This window comes from Rhamphochromis longiceps, linkage group LG13 (assembly GCF_057381845.1).
Source record: "Rhamphochromis longiceps isolate RC_006_pf linkage group LG13, R_longiceps_female_GT1.1, whole genome shotgun sequence".
NCBI classification, from domain to species: Eukaryota; Metazoa; Chordata; class Actinopteri; order Cichliformes; family Cichlidae; genus Rhamphochromis; species Rhamphochromis longiceps.
Genome location: NC_140569.1, coordinates 26,694,408 through 26,711,753, shown reverse-complemented (window position 1 = coordinate 26,711,753; position 17,346 = coordinate 26,694,408). Strand labels below are relative to the sequence as shown.

Below are 17,346 nucleotides of genomic sequence, written 5' to 3'. Positions count from 1 at the left end.
GTAGGCCAGTGCGAGAGCGAAGTGCTCTAATGGGGTGATATGGTACTACAAGGTCATTAAAGGACATTATTTTGAGAAACGTGATCAAGGTTTAATGGACACTAAAGTAGCCTTTCTCACTTGCATCAAAGCCTTAGAAAATATCCACTGTCACTTGGAGAAAAACAATTTCTTATGACAAGATTTGACATTCTTACCTTTCAGATAAAGTACGCACGGCAACGTGAGGAGAATTCTCCAACATAAATGCAAAGTAAATGTTGCTGCAAATTTCTATTGGATTCTTGTGTGAATTTAGTGAAAATGTCAAGATGCTCAAGTTAAATATTTGTATATTCAAATTCAAACTATTTAAAAACATAACTGAATATTTTTTGCCAAAAAAAATCTTCCAAGCCTTTTACTTTTCAGCACTTGTCTCCATCATGACCAAGACTTGGACACATACTGAATCCATTACACAGCTAACACGTGGACAATAAGCAGTATCTTCTGGTTGTCTCATCTTCAATAGATGGGTGTTGTCTTTTTTGGTCAAGCTTTTGAAATGTTTGTACTGCCATAGTCAGAACTACTCCTTATAGAACCCCACCCGTTATGTTACTTCATTCATTACGCCCAGCCAATACTGTATACTCTGAATGATACCAGATCAAAATAGATCTAACGCAAAAAAATTACAATTTGCTGTGTTATGTTTAAAGTTTCAATTAATGAGGTAAGCAAATCCTTACTGTTGTCAGTGTCACCCACCTTAAATAATGTCACACCTGCTGGCATGCTTCAGTATTTCTTCTTCTTCTAGGGAAACTCCCGATTTTTGTTACCTGGTACAAACGGCATGACAAGTAAATCCAACCTGGAAGCTTGGTCTGCCTTTTAATGATGCGTTGACTGATTGTGCCAAGAGTTAAGAGTAGGGATGGGTATCGTTTAGGTTTTATCCGATACCGGTGCCAAATCGGTACTTTTGAAACGGTGCCGGTGCTCAAACTGTGCTTAAAGACTGGAGAACACAAAATTGGTCCAAAAACCTCTCATGTTCAGCTGGTTTTTTGTAAAAAGATAACAATGTTAGCTTTTTCTGCAGCTATGGGGCATATATGGTATCACTCTTGGCTGGAAGCAGTGCTTAATCAATGGGAAAAAACACAAACTTTGTCCAAAACCTCTCATGTTTAACTGTTTCCCACTTTTTCTTTGGTCATTTTAGCCTTTTTGGCCAGGGTGAAGGGAGTATCTGCCATCAAACAAGAAGACAGCCGCATGTAGCTATGATGGTGTTTGCTAGTTCACCTTACGTGCATTAATGTAATAACGTGGTTAGCCTACTCAACGTAAATTACACTCGAACAACATTAAGCTACTCACGCAGAGAAGAACGGCTGCTGCTGCATCATCATCCGTCATCATTTCTGCTACACTGACAGGGCTAGGGGCCAGGACTCTCCTCTTCGTGTTTTTGGGGGATATTGCTAACTCCGGGTCCGATAACAGGCAACCCACCCGCAGTAGATGTGCTCGGTGTGAGGTCTCGCAGCAAGCTATCATACGGCGCATTTCTGGGCTTTTAAAAAAAAACGCTATGCGGCGCCAGGTGTTTCATCGGATTTGAGGTGTTACCTCCTTTGACAGTATCACAGTATCAGCTTAAAGCACTTGTTGCAGGCTGCTGAGTTTGCATCTTTTGCTGTGAAGTACAGCCAGACTTTTGACCGCTTCGCCTTGGGCATTTTTAATCTGTAGCTCTGCTCTAACAGAACGTACGTACCTGGACCCGCCTACTATCCTCGGAAACGTAAAATTATTGGCTAGAAGTGTATCACAGCTCAGGGAAAAAAAGCACCGAAATAAAGCACCGAAATGTGCGCTGCTTTTCGGTCTGGTTACTACCGTTTATGTCAGAACCGGACAGCGGTACCCATCCCCAGTTAAGAGAGATGACACATTCTGCAGAAATAGTAGAAAAACTTTACTGAACTCTTAGTTTTCTGTTTCAGCTTGGTTCACAGTTTCAGTGAAGCACTGTTTTGTGTTTCTGTTTTGTTTTCATTTTTTTTAAAGCAGTGAGACTGACAGTAATGAAATGACGAATGACCAGTGTATCAACCATATCTGTTGCTCGCAAATTGCTAGCAAATATTGGTATATAAGCAAATGTAGTTAGGAATATGTCGGTAACAAGTTATAGATCAAAGGGTCTTCATTGTGTGTATGTTTACATGTGGTTATGTAGAATAAAGTTAATGCTAAAGTTATGACCTTACTATAGTAGCTATACTCTAAAAGCACCTTGAGGCAACTGTTGTTGTGATTTGGCACAATATAAATAAAATTGGAATGAATTGAATAATATTGTTAAAAAATTAAGAAACAACATTCCGTTTTTAAAAAAGAAATCAAGAAACCTCTTTTTATGTGTCTACGTTTGATAACGTTGATGTTGACGTCATCATTACACCTCCATCAAAAACAAGGATTATACTAAAAACAAAAAAAATGACTTCCTTATTTAAAACTATTGTTAAAAAATAATAACTAACCAAAGTTTGGAGACAGTAGGACCTCATACAAGAACAAAACACATCCTCTCTGGGGTTTTATGGTTGTTTAAGGCTTTAAGTGATGAGGTAACAGTGGTCACCTTAGGAGAGATTACACATACTTTCCCATTATGTCATGCAGTCTTTTTGAGTAGAAGGTGAATAAGGACTCTTTTGAAGTTGGATGTGTGTAGAGGCACTTAACTTATTCAAAGAGCACCTCTACCCCTGCATACTACCAGTGTACTCCGCACTAAAATAAATTTTATGTCCATGTCAACTCTTAATACTTCAATTTCTCCTCTCCCAGGTTTCAGTTTTCAAAAGCACTCAGTCTATAGCTATTGTGTCTATTTACAGGGCTAATGTATTGACCACGTGTATGACATTAGATGAATGCATACGCATACGTGTGGGGCTTTGGGGACATTGAGCGTGGAGGCCGGTTTGTGTAATCTGACTGACGGGAGGCGTGATGGCATTCTTGTATCTCTGGCTTTGTATATAGGTGCATTTTCATTGATCCAAAGTAAATCCCCGACTTTAGAGCCTCACTGATGATACAAAGACCCACGGATTAAGCAGGGAGACAGAGGAGGACAGGAGGATGGAGTAACTTTGAACTTTGCAATGACAACCCTAATTTTAAACACGTGCCTCATAATTGGTGGCAGCACTGTGCTGTGTTCCCAGCAGCCTTGGAAAGCCTGTGTCTGCTTAAACTTCACACCTCTTTGTACACCGTTGGAACACTTATCGTGCCATGAATTTCGTCTCCCACGCATAGAAAAACAAAATCAACTAATTTTGTCTTGAGCAAACTCGCATACTCTCACACAGGTTAGCCGAAATTCCTCAAGTTTCTCCTCCTGTTTCTGTACGGCTTTTAGTCTGAACAGGTGCCTGATGGTGTAAAGTTCAATGAGCTCTGTGTGTTTGGATGTGAAAGTCAATCTGCTGCTTCTTCCATGCAGCTGAGACTTGGGGCTTTTTGCCAAGTATAGTCGGTGATATTGAGTCTGTTAACAACGTAGGCTGACCTTGCACAATTAAGAGCTCTGTCCTCCTGTTATTGTACTCTTTCCTGATTCCTTTTTCTTTTCTTGCCTTAGAGACTCAAATATGAGATAGAATTTCAACTATCAGTAAAAATGAAAGGATAAACAACAGCAGGTAGACCCTAAGGGCAAACGCACCTTTGTACACCTTCGCATCTAATTTCCTCATACACTCCCTCCACTTACCCTCTGCCCACACTCCACTGAGGATCTGGTGCATTTCAATCCTGTTTTCACAGAGTGACAATAAACCCCAAAATGCCACACTTGATCTCCTGTATGGTGTTTGCAGATTCTAACCCAGACAGACATCTGCTTACTTCCCACAGTCCAGCTGCTGGTCCAATAATGGTCCAATAATTAGCTACTCTACCAAATCTTTTCTTGGGGAACATGTGTTAGTAAACACTGTTTGAATTGCTTCATGCTGAATGTTGGTGTTAATCATTGAGTGGGAGGCTAAAATATGTCTTTGCAGTAAGCTGAATGTTGGGCAATCTTTCCCACAGCTGTCACCTGGGAAATAATTGATCTTAGTTGCTCTTCTTTGGTTGTATTTGGTCTCCTCGTGTTGTTACTGTCTAGATTTATTGCATTTAATCACATCAGCATATTGCAACACGTACATAATGCATGTATGTCATTAGAGCCCATTGGACTTTTTGATGTACGTATTTGTAGATAGATTTTCATGGTTAATTATTATTGTCTAAAAGTATTTCAAAAATTGCTGCCACAATGTCAAAACATTGCTTTATAGTTTAATCACAGCAGAATTTAATTTACAGAGATTGGGTAACAAACACCAAAACGGCTAATCCTCATGTTGACACGCTGAAGCAATGACATTCTATTTATAAAGTTACAAAACATATCAAATTGTTGAATTTATTTAATCCATTCAAGAGATTTGAGACATTTTATACAGGAACAATCTACACACATAGCACACACACCTTTATTTTTCAGTACTTCAAGTAGTTTTCAGGAATAGTACTCCATATTTCTTACAGGACATTCAAAGCTCTGTCTTGTTGGTTGCCTTTTTGTTCTGTTTGGGATCATTGTCATGTGGAAAATTAAGCAAGCATTGTGGATGAAAATTTGTCAATAATGTAGTCCATGCCAGAGCCTCCACTATGTTTTCGAGCTGACCATCTCAATCTATTCTGGTTACAATTTGAACCAAAAACTTCATATTTGGATTCATCACTCCATAAAACATGTTGCAACTGATTTTAAGACAAGTTATTGTTTGATTAACCGTCGTTCAACCTTTGCTCCGTGTTTCCTTTCCTTAAGAATCACTCTTTGAACGCTGCTTCTCCTGTGAGACCTTTATTGATACGGCTTCAGTCAACAGTAGATGGATAAAATGAAGGGCCAGATGGCTCTCTCAGGCCCTGTGTCAGTGTCTCCCAGTTCTTAAGGACATGGCTTTGAGTTACTGTTTAGTTTTCAGGTAATACCCCTTTGAGAATCATCTTAATGGTCTAAAATAAATATCCTAAGCCTGTCAAACTCTGTGGCATTTTTATAGATGATCAGCTAAAGAAAATGGAACAAATTAAGTGTTTTTGCAACAGGATGGTAGAAACAAAGTGCATAAAGATGCAATTTAAAATTGTTCTTTGCTAAGTTGTCTGTTATCTGTAGACTCAACACTGGGTTATTCCTTTTTTTTTGTGCCTGAACGATTCATAGGTCACCGTTGAGCATCTTAAGAAGCAAGGGAGAAAAAAATGGTCAGTTATAAAGAGCGGACTGGAAGTGACTATAAAAGCAGCAATGTCCAACGAAAAACTTTTGCTTTAACTCTTTGCTAACAGTGAACCATTAAATACTGTGAGCAGCTTTTAACTACTAATTTACTTTTTTTTTTTAAGTGAAACGGTCACGTGCAAACCAACTGTGTCGTGGCTTGGTTTCCTATCTGCAGATATTTAGTTGCCAGTCAAAGATTTGCTCAAAGCATTTACATCCAGCTGTGTGTTTTCATTGGAAGCCAGGCAGCACAACTGCAGACAGATAGCATCTCTGCTCCTCTGATGTTGTAGAGCGCTCCACTCATCAAGCGCCAACCAGTGGGCGCATGGGCACACCCTGCTCCACTTAAGAAAAATAAACACGTCTTTTTTGTTTAAAGTTACATCTGCCCGTGTTTGGCCAATTTAAAGCATTTAAAAGTGATGTGATTAACGCGTGTCTCATCTCTGACAATTTTCCAGTAAGTGTGAGTAGTTCGTGTGAAGATTCATGTTTTATGATGTTTCATCCAACCATAACCAAAATGATTGTGAATTTATTTTCATCAGATACCGATCAGATAATAGTTGGAACATTCTCAGCTGAATGAAATCTCCTCCTTTGCTCATAAGATTAATCTTTCTGCCGTCATGATCTTAATTTAGTAATTACCTGCTAATCGTGTAGTATACTCTGCAGTTTACTTCATAGCCCCCATCATTTCATTATACTGCGCTAAAAAAAATCTACTCACACATACCAGACACTGTAGTACACACGTACAGTTGTAGATTCCATCTCCCATCACCGCCACCGTGTCAGGCGACGCTGTCAGATGACCTTTGCACACACTGATCCTTCATATAACAAGGTGTTTATGTTGCTCGGTGGTGTTTGACAGAGTACCAGCAGGATTAAAGCAGCCGTGCAGTGAAAAGGCTTTGATCAGCTCACTCCTCTCTTCTCCGAACCCTCGGTGTCATGCTGACTTACAGATCCCAGAGCTGAAATCGCCCTTTGTTTCGCTTCCACCTGCCCACTGGTCCAAGGCCAGCGTATTAATTAGAGAGCGGGGGAATAAGGTGGAGCAGCTTATCTTTGCTGGTGCTGTCTAATGAGGAGTCTTTCCACAGACCACTGAGTATGGTGGGTTTTTTGGAGGCCCTTTGGTTGTTAGTGACCCAAAGAAAAGGTGGTGTGACTGTGAGGTGCTGCTGACCATCTCTGTGCTTCTCACCGCCCCCTGCAAAATATCATTGTTTAACTTCTGTTTTGTCAGAACTGGGGAACCGAGAATGCCTGATGCTGCCGTTGTTTTGCTTAAAATCCAAATTGTGTGAAAAGCTAAAGATGTTAGAGGTTAGGTTTTCCTTTTAAGGCTAGTTTCCTTTCAATCTGGTAAAAAATATAGATAGAAACTGAGTTTTGCTGCAAATAAACCACACAACCTTTACAACAATAACTACATTTTACACCTGAATTTAGTCATGGCCCCTCTGTTGTTTAGAAACTTGTACTATGCCTGAAGAAGCACCAAGCACAGAGAGCCAAGGCTCAAGTTGCAGTGTTATAGCACAGTGGTGTGACAAATGTCCCAGTTGCATGGATGGTTTACGCAATAAAAACAAATACAGAATATAATTAATAAAAATATGCAGTTTGGATCCTAGGATCTGGCTGTTTTCATTCCATTTATATATTTATAAGGGTAGAATGTAATTGTAAAACTTATTTCAGCACCACCTCAAGTTTTTGGGTCTGAGTGTTGGATGACCTGGAAGCACTTCATGAACTTTCATGTTTCCAGAACTCAAAGGTTTTTATTGCACACAACAAATTTGGTGCCAAATAATAAATAAGCAGAAGGGTTAGAAGAATTGCCAATACGGTTCCTGCAACTTCAGTTCCTTGAACCCTTTATGATATCATACAGGCTTGAAAACATTAAATATTAATTTGCTGTTTGGTACGATTTGTTTGTTTAGGGTTATTTGGGGTGTTTCTTCACATAGCTTGTTTAAGAGTAGGATGGCCTGAACCTCTAATAGCAGTGTCTCCCCACAGGTATGCCATCATGTGTGGAATTATGGCCGAATATGACACCATCCAAAACAAGATAAAGAACGGATACGTCTTTAAGGTAAGGCATGTGAACGGAGAGCTAGTTTTGACCTTGCAAATTCTTGGAATGGTCAAATAATAATATAATGCAAACAATGCATTTTACATCTATTTATGCATATTGGGCATTGCATTCTCCATGTGCTTAGGCTAAAGAGGAATGGTCATTTTCACAGTTTAAGCCAATAAGACCCTCCTACAGTCATTAAGTTGCATCAGAGTGTGGAACAGCAGCACGTAGCATTTTATCTTCTGTCAGCAGCCTCTAGCAAACACTGTTTTCCCTCAAAACTCTTTGACAGGTGAAAGCGAGAGATAGAGCCCTGGAGAGGGAAGATATTTAAAAAAAAAAAAAAAAAAAAACAGAAGAAGAATGGAAAGAACGAGGGAGGGTGTGTGACAGCCAGGAGTGTGCGGTAGCTCGACTAGATCGCGTGTGTGAGAGGTGTTTGTGAAATACTTGTGGGTTGGTGAAGCAGGACAGATCAGGTCAGAACAGAAGGCGGTGCAGCTGTGCTATGAATCAACAGTGAAAATCTTCTCTCTGTCTGTCTGCTTCTCTTCTCAGGATCATCTGGATAAAGCCATTGAGCTGAAGCCGCAGGACCCGCTGTCCTACTACCTTCTGGGCCGCTGGTGCTACGCTGTATGTGACCAGTACAGCACATCTCTATCTCTGCTCAATATGATGTACATTTATGAAGGCTAGCGTGTCTGCGTGACCTCCCACCTCCCTATGCTAACCCACCCACGGTTTCCCCTCATTCATTTCCACTGTTTAGGTTTCCTCAAGGTTTGTTTTTCCCTCTGCGATATTCACAGAGAGCGCTATGGGAGGTTAACACCATCCATTGTTAGCTTTAAATCAGATTGTACCAGGGAGATAATTTCATCCTGTTTCTGTTTGGCTCGTGTTCGCTCGGTAGCTGCAGTCATTTGGGATGCAGCACGTGATTGTTTCTGTAACTGTCTAGTCTTTTCAGAAACGCACGTAACATGATGAATTGCTGTTGTTTAGATCGAAATTTCCAGACGTTCTGCTTTTGACGGTTCCTGTTGTTTTATGAGCTGCTCATAACACCTGATATTTTCAGGGGTTGTATTTTACGGGCTGTCTACGGGGCATTCATGTTAAACAATGACCTACTGTTCACATTCAGCCAGCATCTCTGTTTGAAATTTCCTGATGTTGCCAGAGCAATTCTACACCTGGAGTTAGATACAGCTCTGATGACTGTGTGAGGCTGAAGCTGCTGCTGGCTGGTGACATTCTTCTGCAAAAGGTGTCAGTAGCAGAGCAGAAGTGGACGGGGGTGCCCGTTGTCATGGAAACACTAGTAAAATAACAGGAAGTTGGCTGTAAGAGTTCTGAAAAATGATATGTAACCAGTCCTGCTGGTAAATGGGTGCAGATTATTTTAATCTATGTTTTAACTGTTACATTTCTTCATATTTGTTCAGAGATGTCATTTCTATTACATGTTGTGTATATCAGAGTCAAATGAGACCATTTGTTTTGGTCTGAGATGCTGCTGTTTTATACATTATCCAGGGTGTTTTGGATGTCACATACTGAACATCAACATTACCTAAACAGCTCAAGAGATGGCAGCAATACAGCTGTGGTCATACGTTTACATACAATCATCACTGGCATGAATGTCAGGGTCATTTTGGGCTTTTAATGATTTCTTAGAACTGTTCTTTCTCTAGATTTTACAACATTCGTCTTTAATAACTCTAAAAATTAAGAATTGTGTGCGCAAGTTTGACTTTATTCTAGATTTCTATGATCCACATAGGGTCAAAGTTATAAATATTGGCTCACATGTATACATATATACGTACATTACTAAGTGTTCTTTAGAAGTTTGTACCTACACCTAATTCTTTGGGGGGTTTATTTTTGTTTGTTTTTTATGTCAAAAGTCAGAGGATGTGTGAAAGTTTGTGAAAGTTTAATTGTCTTTGTTATTCACAACAGTTCTTTAACTCATTCACTGCCATTGACGTCTATAGCCGTCAATTGCAGTGAATGAGTTAATGGGTTTAACTCATTCACTGCCAATGGCTGGCAGTGAATGAGTTAATTTTCATTCACTGTCAGAAAATAGGCTTTTAAATATTAGCTACAAGGGGCGGTGATGCACTGCTTTTTATGGCTCAGTCACACGAGTCAAAACTGGATGGAAGTTTTTTGCATTTCTTGCGAAGGTTTTCACGTAAAATTTTTAGAATCAGACAAAGATAGACGAGCTGAAACATTTAAGTGTGAAAATGTGGAAGAAAATAAGAAATCACAAAGGCGAAAATACTTTTTCCATCACTGTACATTCAGAGTATAGTCGGAACCTGATAGGTATAAAACAGAACTTCAGAAATTCATCCACAAATAGTGACACAATCGCTGCAAAATAAGAGCGGCCCACAGAAACCCTGCTTTTACATAGAAATATAACTAGAATACAACATGCTGGCAACAAGAGTTCAGTCCCCTGTTGCAAAGAGACATTATGCAGATGAGTTGTTAGAATAGTGGCAAAGATTTGCCATTCTATCACATTTAATCGTCATGTCATAAACAGATTACATGTAAAGATTAATTCAACCAATTCAGCTGCAAACTGAAATTAGACTGCCTCCAACTTGTTACTATTTCATCACTGACTTGATGCCTTTGACTGTAGCATTACCCCTCTCATCCATTAATGTTAAGCCAAGGTGGCCAATTTTCTTCTGATTGGTGATGTTTGTTTTCAGGTGTCTCAGTTATCGTGGATTGAGAGGAAAGTTGCTTCAACTCTGTTTGGAGAACCACCAAGCGCCACAGTTGAAGACGCACTGAAGAATTTCCTTAAGGTACTGGTGTTTTGTTTCTTAAGCTATTCTGCGATGTTTTATACACACACACCCAGCACGCCCCTGCGGGCGGTTTATCCTTCAAGCTCGGGACCTCTACCAGAGGCCTGGGAGCTTGAGGGTCCTGCGCAGTATCTTAGCTGTTCCCAGGACTGCGCTCTTCTGGACAGAGATCTCCGATGTTATTCCCGGGATCTGCTGGAGCCACTCGCCTAGCTTGGGAGTCACCGCACCTAGTGCTCAGATTACCACGGGGACCACTGTTACCTTCACCCTCCACATCCTCTCTCTCTCTCTCTCTCGAGATATTTATTTATTTATTTATTCATACAGATGTGGACAGCATATTGCTGTCCACATCTGAATAAAGTGTTTGAGGCAAAGTCAGAGAGTGGGGTGAAGCACGATGAACTGTACAAATAAGAGCAATCATTTCTGAGCACAAACAATGGGCGTAGCCGTCTGAGGTTTAAAGTTTACCAAGAAAGTTAAGCATGATGGTTATATGTAATATTCAGTCCATGTCCTCAAACCAAGAAGTGAGACTTATTTCTTATTCAGTGGTTTATGTTTTTGTACTATTTAACTGAATACTTGTTCTGACCTCAGTTATGAAACACTTAAATCACACCCCTGTTTGTCTTGTGCTACGTTGCAATTTGCCTGCAGGTTGCATCTGTTCCCTGTTTTTAAAGCCCAAACCCTCTGTATTTAGAAAGGCTTAATCTCTGTTCCTACATTGGAAATGTTTATGTAGTGGGGGAAATTACTTTTGCTTTTGGCCAATATTCCTATGCATGCCTCATCTTCATGTCTTCTAGACCATAAGCTTGATTCAGGTGGTCACAGTTACAACATGTCACCAGTGACCTGGAGAAGCTTTAACTAAAACATTATACACCTCCCCAGCCTTGCTAGAGCTTAGTGTAGAGATGCGGCTCCGTTCTTGACATATTTAATGCTGCAGACTAAACTTGTTACTCCTTCTGTGTGAAGATCGAATTCTCAGAATGAAAGCAAGCTCTGTGAAATCAAAATATTCATGTGTAGTCCAAAAGCACACGCTTCAGTTAGTAACAGAAGCTGTTATTACAGACGTGAATGAAAGTCATGACAGCATGGCTTTTATCGTTTTTAGACAGTGATTCTGTCTGTGTGATTAGCTTGACACTCAGTTCAGAGGAATTTGCTGATATGTCTGCTTTTGTCTAAGTACTGAGTTGGAGCGCCTCAACTCAACTGAACAAACTTGCATTGTGTTGCATTGCATACATTTTAATGCAATGCAACATATTTTGAAGTAGCTCAACAGTATATCACTATATCTGTGTCAGTGTCTGTATGTAGTCAACAGCTGGCTGTCTTGTGGGATTTTCTGTATTCATGTGCTGAATAAAGGATTTGATTGGCTGAATATCACACGTGTACATACGTTACCTACCATAAGAAAAAAAAACAAAGAAAAAGCGGCACAGATTAAAATAGAAAGATAAAGTCTGGTCTGTCAAAATCTAGTAATAGTTCTGGTGTAGGTCCAGACTGTGATGTGAATGTTTTTGACCTAATCTATAAACTGTATATAAAAGATGGACGTTTATTTTGTGGACTTTTATTGTGGTGCCTTATTTATGACTCCAGCATGTGTTTAGTTGTTTGTTTCTTTCACAGTAGACATGTTGGTATTCGAAGTCAACGTTTGTTCTTGGGACTTCTCATTGGTTACTAGCTCTGGTTAGCTAATGGGGAAAAGACTTAAGAGGTCAAAACTGTTGTAACCGGTTTTAAAAGTATTTTATTTCTTCTCTGAAATTGGACATGGGCTCATGTGGTGTCTTTGGGGATTGGATTCCTTTTGGTGCTGCTTCTAACCGCTTTTGTTTTGTTTTTTTGCACTTGCACCTTAGCTTTTTATTTCTATGCTACAAATGTTAGCGTCTTTTGCGGTCGTTGGAAAACTATGTCTAACTAAGTCTTATGAAACTTTTCTTGTCTGTGTTTTTAACCAGGTCGAGGAGCTCCATCCAGCTTATTCTAAACTCAACTATGTGTTTCTGGCTAAGGTTAGTACTAAACATATCAGTACTTGGATTGTGAAATATAAACCGTTTTACAGATGCTAATAGGACAAAACAGTCGTTTGACAGTTCTGGGTCTTTTCTTTGGTAGTGCTACAAAGACTTGGGTCAGTGCGAAAAGGCTAAGAAGATGTGTCAAGCTGCTTGTTCAATGAGTGCTGAATCCAAAGAGGTACACTTCAGGACCGTCTGTATTCAGATCCGTTTGTTTTTGCCTCATCTAATCCAGCTAGCAAAAACGCATCATAGCTAGGGATGGGTATTGATAAGATTTTCACGATTCCGATTCCATTTTCGATTCTGTTTAACGATTCGATTCTTTATCGATTCTCTTATCGATTCTTTTTTAAAACAAAGGAGAACACTAAGGTCGATTTGCTTAGAACTTTGTTTTATATCTTCTCTTTGAACAAGGTAGAAATTTAGGATTAGCACGGCTTTACAAACCCAACAGTGAGATCTTAAGAGATCCTTAAGAGATCCAGCCTGTGGCTCTTCAGTGGGGTGTCACAGGGTCCCCGGGGAAAAAATTGTAATTGTAAAATAAATATTCTTCTGTAGCAATAACAAAGTATAACATAAATTATTCTGTAGCAATTACACAAGAATATCCAGTAATGTCCCTGCCTACAATTAAACACATTCACTTACCAAAAATCGGGGGCATCTGCTGTGGCAAATGGGTGCGAGCCTTTTACCACAAACTTAGTCACTGCTCGGTGACATTCGTCTATCCTGGCCTGAAAGGAGACGCTACCGGTAGACTGCAGCGACAACTGCCAGCATCTGAGCCAACCAGACTCTGTCTGTCTCATCATGGTCACCTAAATGCACAGTAATGGCAAGTTTGGTAATAAGGCAGATCGCGCTAACATAATATGCACTGTTAGTTGATTATTTACCTGCCGCATTAACGGGAGAGGACATGCAAACGTTACCGCTGCTGCTGGGTTGAGATTCACGAGTCCGGAGTGGAATTAAAAACATGACATTCATTTAAGGTTATCACGTGTGTTTTGTGAGCAAATGCTTTTGCATATTCGTAGTATTTCCCCCCTTAAATGAAATATCTACTTACAAGTATTGCAAGTTGCCCTGTTGTCATCCGTTCTCGTAAAGTATAACCAAACTTTTTAGCGTTTGAGCCGCTTAGGCGCCGTGTTTCCTGCCAGGTAAATGACGCTCCGCAACGTGGTGACGTCATTCAGCAGTGTACCAGGGGCATGGAGAAAAGTTGTCGACTGGAATCGATAAGAGAATCGTTTGCGAAAATGTCAAATAATTCCAAGGAATTGAAACAGTGGGAACCGGTTCTCAACAAGAACCGGTTTTCGATACCCATCCCTAATCATAGCCTGCTGTAATAGGCAAATTAAACCAAGATATTTAACTGTTTGAAGGTGTTACTCATTCATTATCATGTGTTTTACCTTCAGAATGAAGAGGCACAAAAGGAGCTGAGTTTACTGTGCCCAGCACTTGGAGTGTGACAGCAGAGGAAAGGTTTTTGGGAATCAGTTTGCGAGTACTGCAGCTGCATGTGATAGACCATCGTGTTATTTCACTCTGTGAGTGTAGATAGCGCCCGTGGGTGTAAAAGGCTACTGCATCCAGATCATCTGTTGTACCTTTCCAGTCATATTTGTATTATGAAATTTTTAAAAGTAGAAACCAATCATCATAAAGGATTCCAGCTAAATGAGTGAGCTAAACCAGTGTTCTTCAGCTTATAGCAGTGTGTAGCAGACATTCTCTGAGGTCCGATTGCTCTGATAGGAAACTTAATTCCAGTGTGTCTCAGGTTGATGACACAGACCTGTCGCCTTTTGGGAAAGTGACAAACAGGGTTTGTTGTTCCGTCCTATCACATCAGACAATGACGCACCCAAACATTTTGCATTGCTGTGACCACTGAACAGCCACCACCACCCTCCCGATACAAACCAGCAATAATAGTCTCTTTTAACATTCACGTGCAGACTTTATGAGATTATTTTCTCACAGATAAATTCTCTGATCATGACTCAAACTCGTTTACCTCCTGCTCCTCAGTTTCTGTGACAGCAGTACCACCAAATGAAGTGTAGTATTGGACAGCAGCAAGTTCTGTGTGTACACCACACACCTGAAGTCCTGTATTTAATGTGCCCTTTTGCATGTTTGCCAGATCATGGAAAAAATGAAACCATAAATGATGTCAGTGACTTCCTCTTAATAGATTCAAAGAGCACCTGTACAGGAACACAACAGGTTTTTTTTGAACAGAAGTGCCTTTTACTCCAGAGTTCCTATTCCTGGAAGGTTTCCTCCTCTCATAGGTCACCAAGAACATTTGATTTTCCACGCTTTCATTTTTTTAAACCTTTTAAATTGAGCTCTGACACACTCACATGTGATTAGTTTGAAACATGTTAGGAATTTTTCTGAGTCAGCATTTTTTTTTGGAGAGCTATGTAACATGTACCACATGAATCAGGAAACCGAAAAGGTGTTTGATGTATATAGAGAGGTGTCATTATGCTGCATATATAGTACACGTTATTGTACTGGTTACTGTGAAATGGATATGTTTCAGTTAATATGGAAAACCAAATCTGACTTGGGATTCAAGGAACTTAAAAAAAAACAAATGAATCTGGTGTTCATGTAAAAAGAGTCACTGACAGGAAATCTGAGGGTGTGTTTTGTTTTTTTGCCATCAAAAACACAAGAACAACAACAACAAAAACCACAGGGCTGATGGCTGTCCATTAAAACCGATCAATAATGCCAGGTTCAGACTCGTTGTTTATCATGACACAGCACTGAATTCCTGGTTGCATAATGCCACTAAAATGTGACCCAATCAGATTGAAATGAAGTTTGAATGTTTCCTTTTATTACTCTTTTACATATTCTCAGCTGTTATTTTTTATTATTATCTCTACTCAATGAAGAAAAACGTGCATATTGATTGAAAACGTCGGTGCTGTTGATACTGGAAATTAGTTTAGGGCTTTTATTTTTATTTCATTGTATTTTTTAAGTCTACTTACAAAATGAATTATTTTGCTTTGTCGCTTTATGTATTTTTCTACCAACACTACAAATGTTTTTCTTTTTTTCTAATGCCATAACGAGTTCCTCAAGGTTGTATCGCATCGGATGGAGATTATGCATTATACTTGTGCTGTATTTTAGACAGTGTGTGTTTAATGATTGATGGTACTGGAATCTACAATTAAATCTGTGCAATCCTGATCAAATTTGCCAGCTTGTCTGTCTTGTTTATGTTTTTTGAGGTTTTATTGCTGAGGAGTAAAGTTATGTAAGCTGTAACTTATAATTAAGCTATACAGTGATTTATTTGTTTTTGTTTTTTTCCTTATACTCTAAATTGATCTTAATCCAGAATCAACAGAGTGTAACAAGCTCCTGCTGGAGCCTACATGATTACGGAGACTGTACATTTTGTGCCAGGGCAATTCGGAGTTTGTTACTGGATCACATTCAGGCTAACTTCCCACCCGCCTAGTCATGTTTCAACTTTTCTTTTCTTTTTTCCCGCAGTAGAGCCATGTTAAAAGGGTGCCTCCCAAGTGAGTACAGGTGTTTGTTTATACAGGAATGAAAACTTCACCTTTCCTGGCTGATTTTATGAGCCTCCTGTGCTCTTTAATCAAAAGTCTGAGTTGAGACAGCTGCAGAAATCACTTACACGTTGGTCTGGATGTGTGTGCACACACTAGCTGTCCATTGTTGCATAACAGATTTATAACCTGTTTGTTATCCCGGAAACTGACGGGCTGTCATTTATGTTTTTGATCATAAAACAGACGTGCAGTTTATCAAACTTTTTGTTTAATGGTTTTGCAGACAGGGTGTTGCATTTAGAAGGTTGGAGGAGTTAAAGAGTCAAACGGGGTTACATTTTTTCTTTAGAGTTTATTGCTGGTTTGTTTTCTTTTAGAGAAACTAATGTTTTTTTTTTCTATGACTAAAATGTAAATAAGTGCGAAAGAGGCACAAACAAGAACAAATTCTAGACTTTTACAGGGTACATGGTATTTTTGGGGGGCAATGTGACCAAGCTTAGCTAGGCTAGTTGTTCTCTGCTGATCCCCTGTCGTCCCACAAGATTCAAGTTTGTCCAAACAAGTTTTTATGGACAGCAATTATTTATCTGGTGCTCAACTTATTTACATGTTGTTCAAAGGATAATTTACTATCTATTTGTGCAGTCATGAAAAATAAAACCTTGACAGAACTGTTTGCAGTCCTACGGTAAAACAAGGTACATGCTGTTGTTGCTTCCATGGGAATTAAAAGGGTAATTGGCAGCCAGTCGCTGATACTTAAATAATAATTGCACTTAAATAACTGATCATCAGCAAGAGTGAGCACCTCTATAAAAACAACAGTTGTGTTAATATTTTTGCTGATCTGGGACATTTGGTGTGTGTTGGTGAGTGCACATCTCAGCAAGCTCACTGCAGGTTCAAACCTTAGATGTACAACTCGAACTCCAGGCCTCAAGGGCCGGTGTCCTGCAGGTTTTAGATCTCACCCAGGGTCAACACACCTGAGTCAAATGATTAGTTCATTACCAGGCTTCTGGAGAACTTCGAGACATGTTGAGGAAGTCATTTAGCCATTGAAATCAGCTGTGTTGGATCAAGGACACATCTAAAATCCCTCAAGGCCTGGAGTTTGACACCTGTGGTCTACAGGCTTGTTTAGGAAGCCTGCCAACAGCAGCATGGTTTACGTTTATAAATTGTATCCTAAAAAACTACCAGATTTCTGGAGGATTGCCCTTTGGGCAGATGAAAACAAAGTAGAGCTATTTGGCCATAATACACAGCACCACATTTGGCAAAAACTAAACATAGCACATTCAGAGAAACACCTCATACCAACTGTCAAGCACGGTGGTGGTTGGGTGGAGATTCGGGCTTGTTTTGC

The 17,346-nt window shown here is 39.7% G+C and overlaps 1 protein-coding gene across 4 annotated transcripts in view; it reads left to right on the top strand.

Annotated features, from left to right (window-relative positions):
* Window positions 1-15,660, top strand: part of rmdn2 (regulator of microtubule dynamics 2) — a 54,529-nt gene extending 38,869 nt beyond the window's left edge. For all 4 annotated transcript variants that reach the window (XM_085428781.1, XM_085428782.1, XM_085428780.1 and 1 more), the window contains exons 6-11: window positions 7,412-7,487; window positions 8,037-8,114; window positions 10,229-10,327; window positions 12,334-12,387; window positions 12,494-12,574; window positions 13,839-15,660. In XM_085428781.1, the coding sequence (XP_085284907.1) occupies window positions 7,412-7,487; window positions 8,037-8,114; window positions 10,229-10,327; window positions 12,334-12,387; window positions 12,494-12,574; window positions 13,839-13,892 (442 nt within the window). In that variant the 3' untranslated portion in view covers window positions 13,893-15,660. The remainder of the gene's footprint in view (window positions 1-7,411; window positions 7,488-8,036; window positions 8,115-10,228; window positions 10,328-12,333; window positions 12,388-12,493; window positions 12,575-13,838) is intronic.
* Window positions 15,661-17,346: the final 1,686 nt, after the last annotated feature.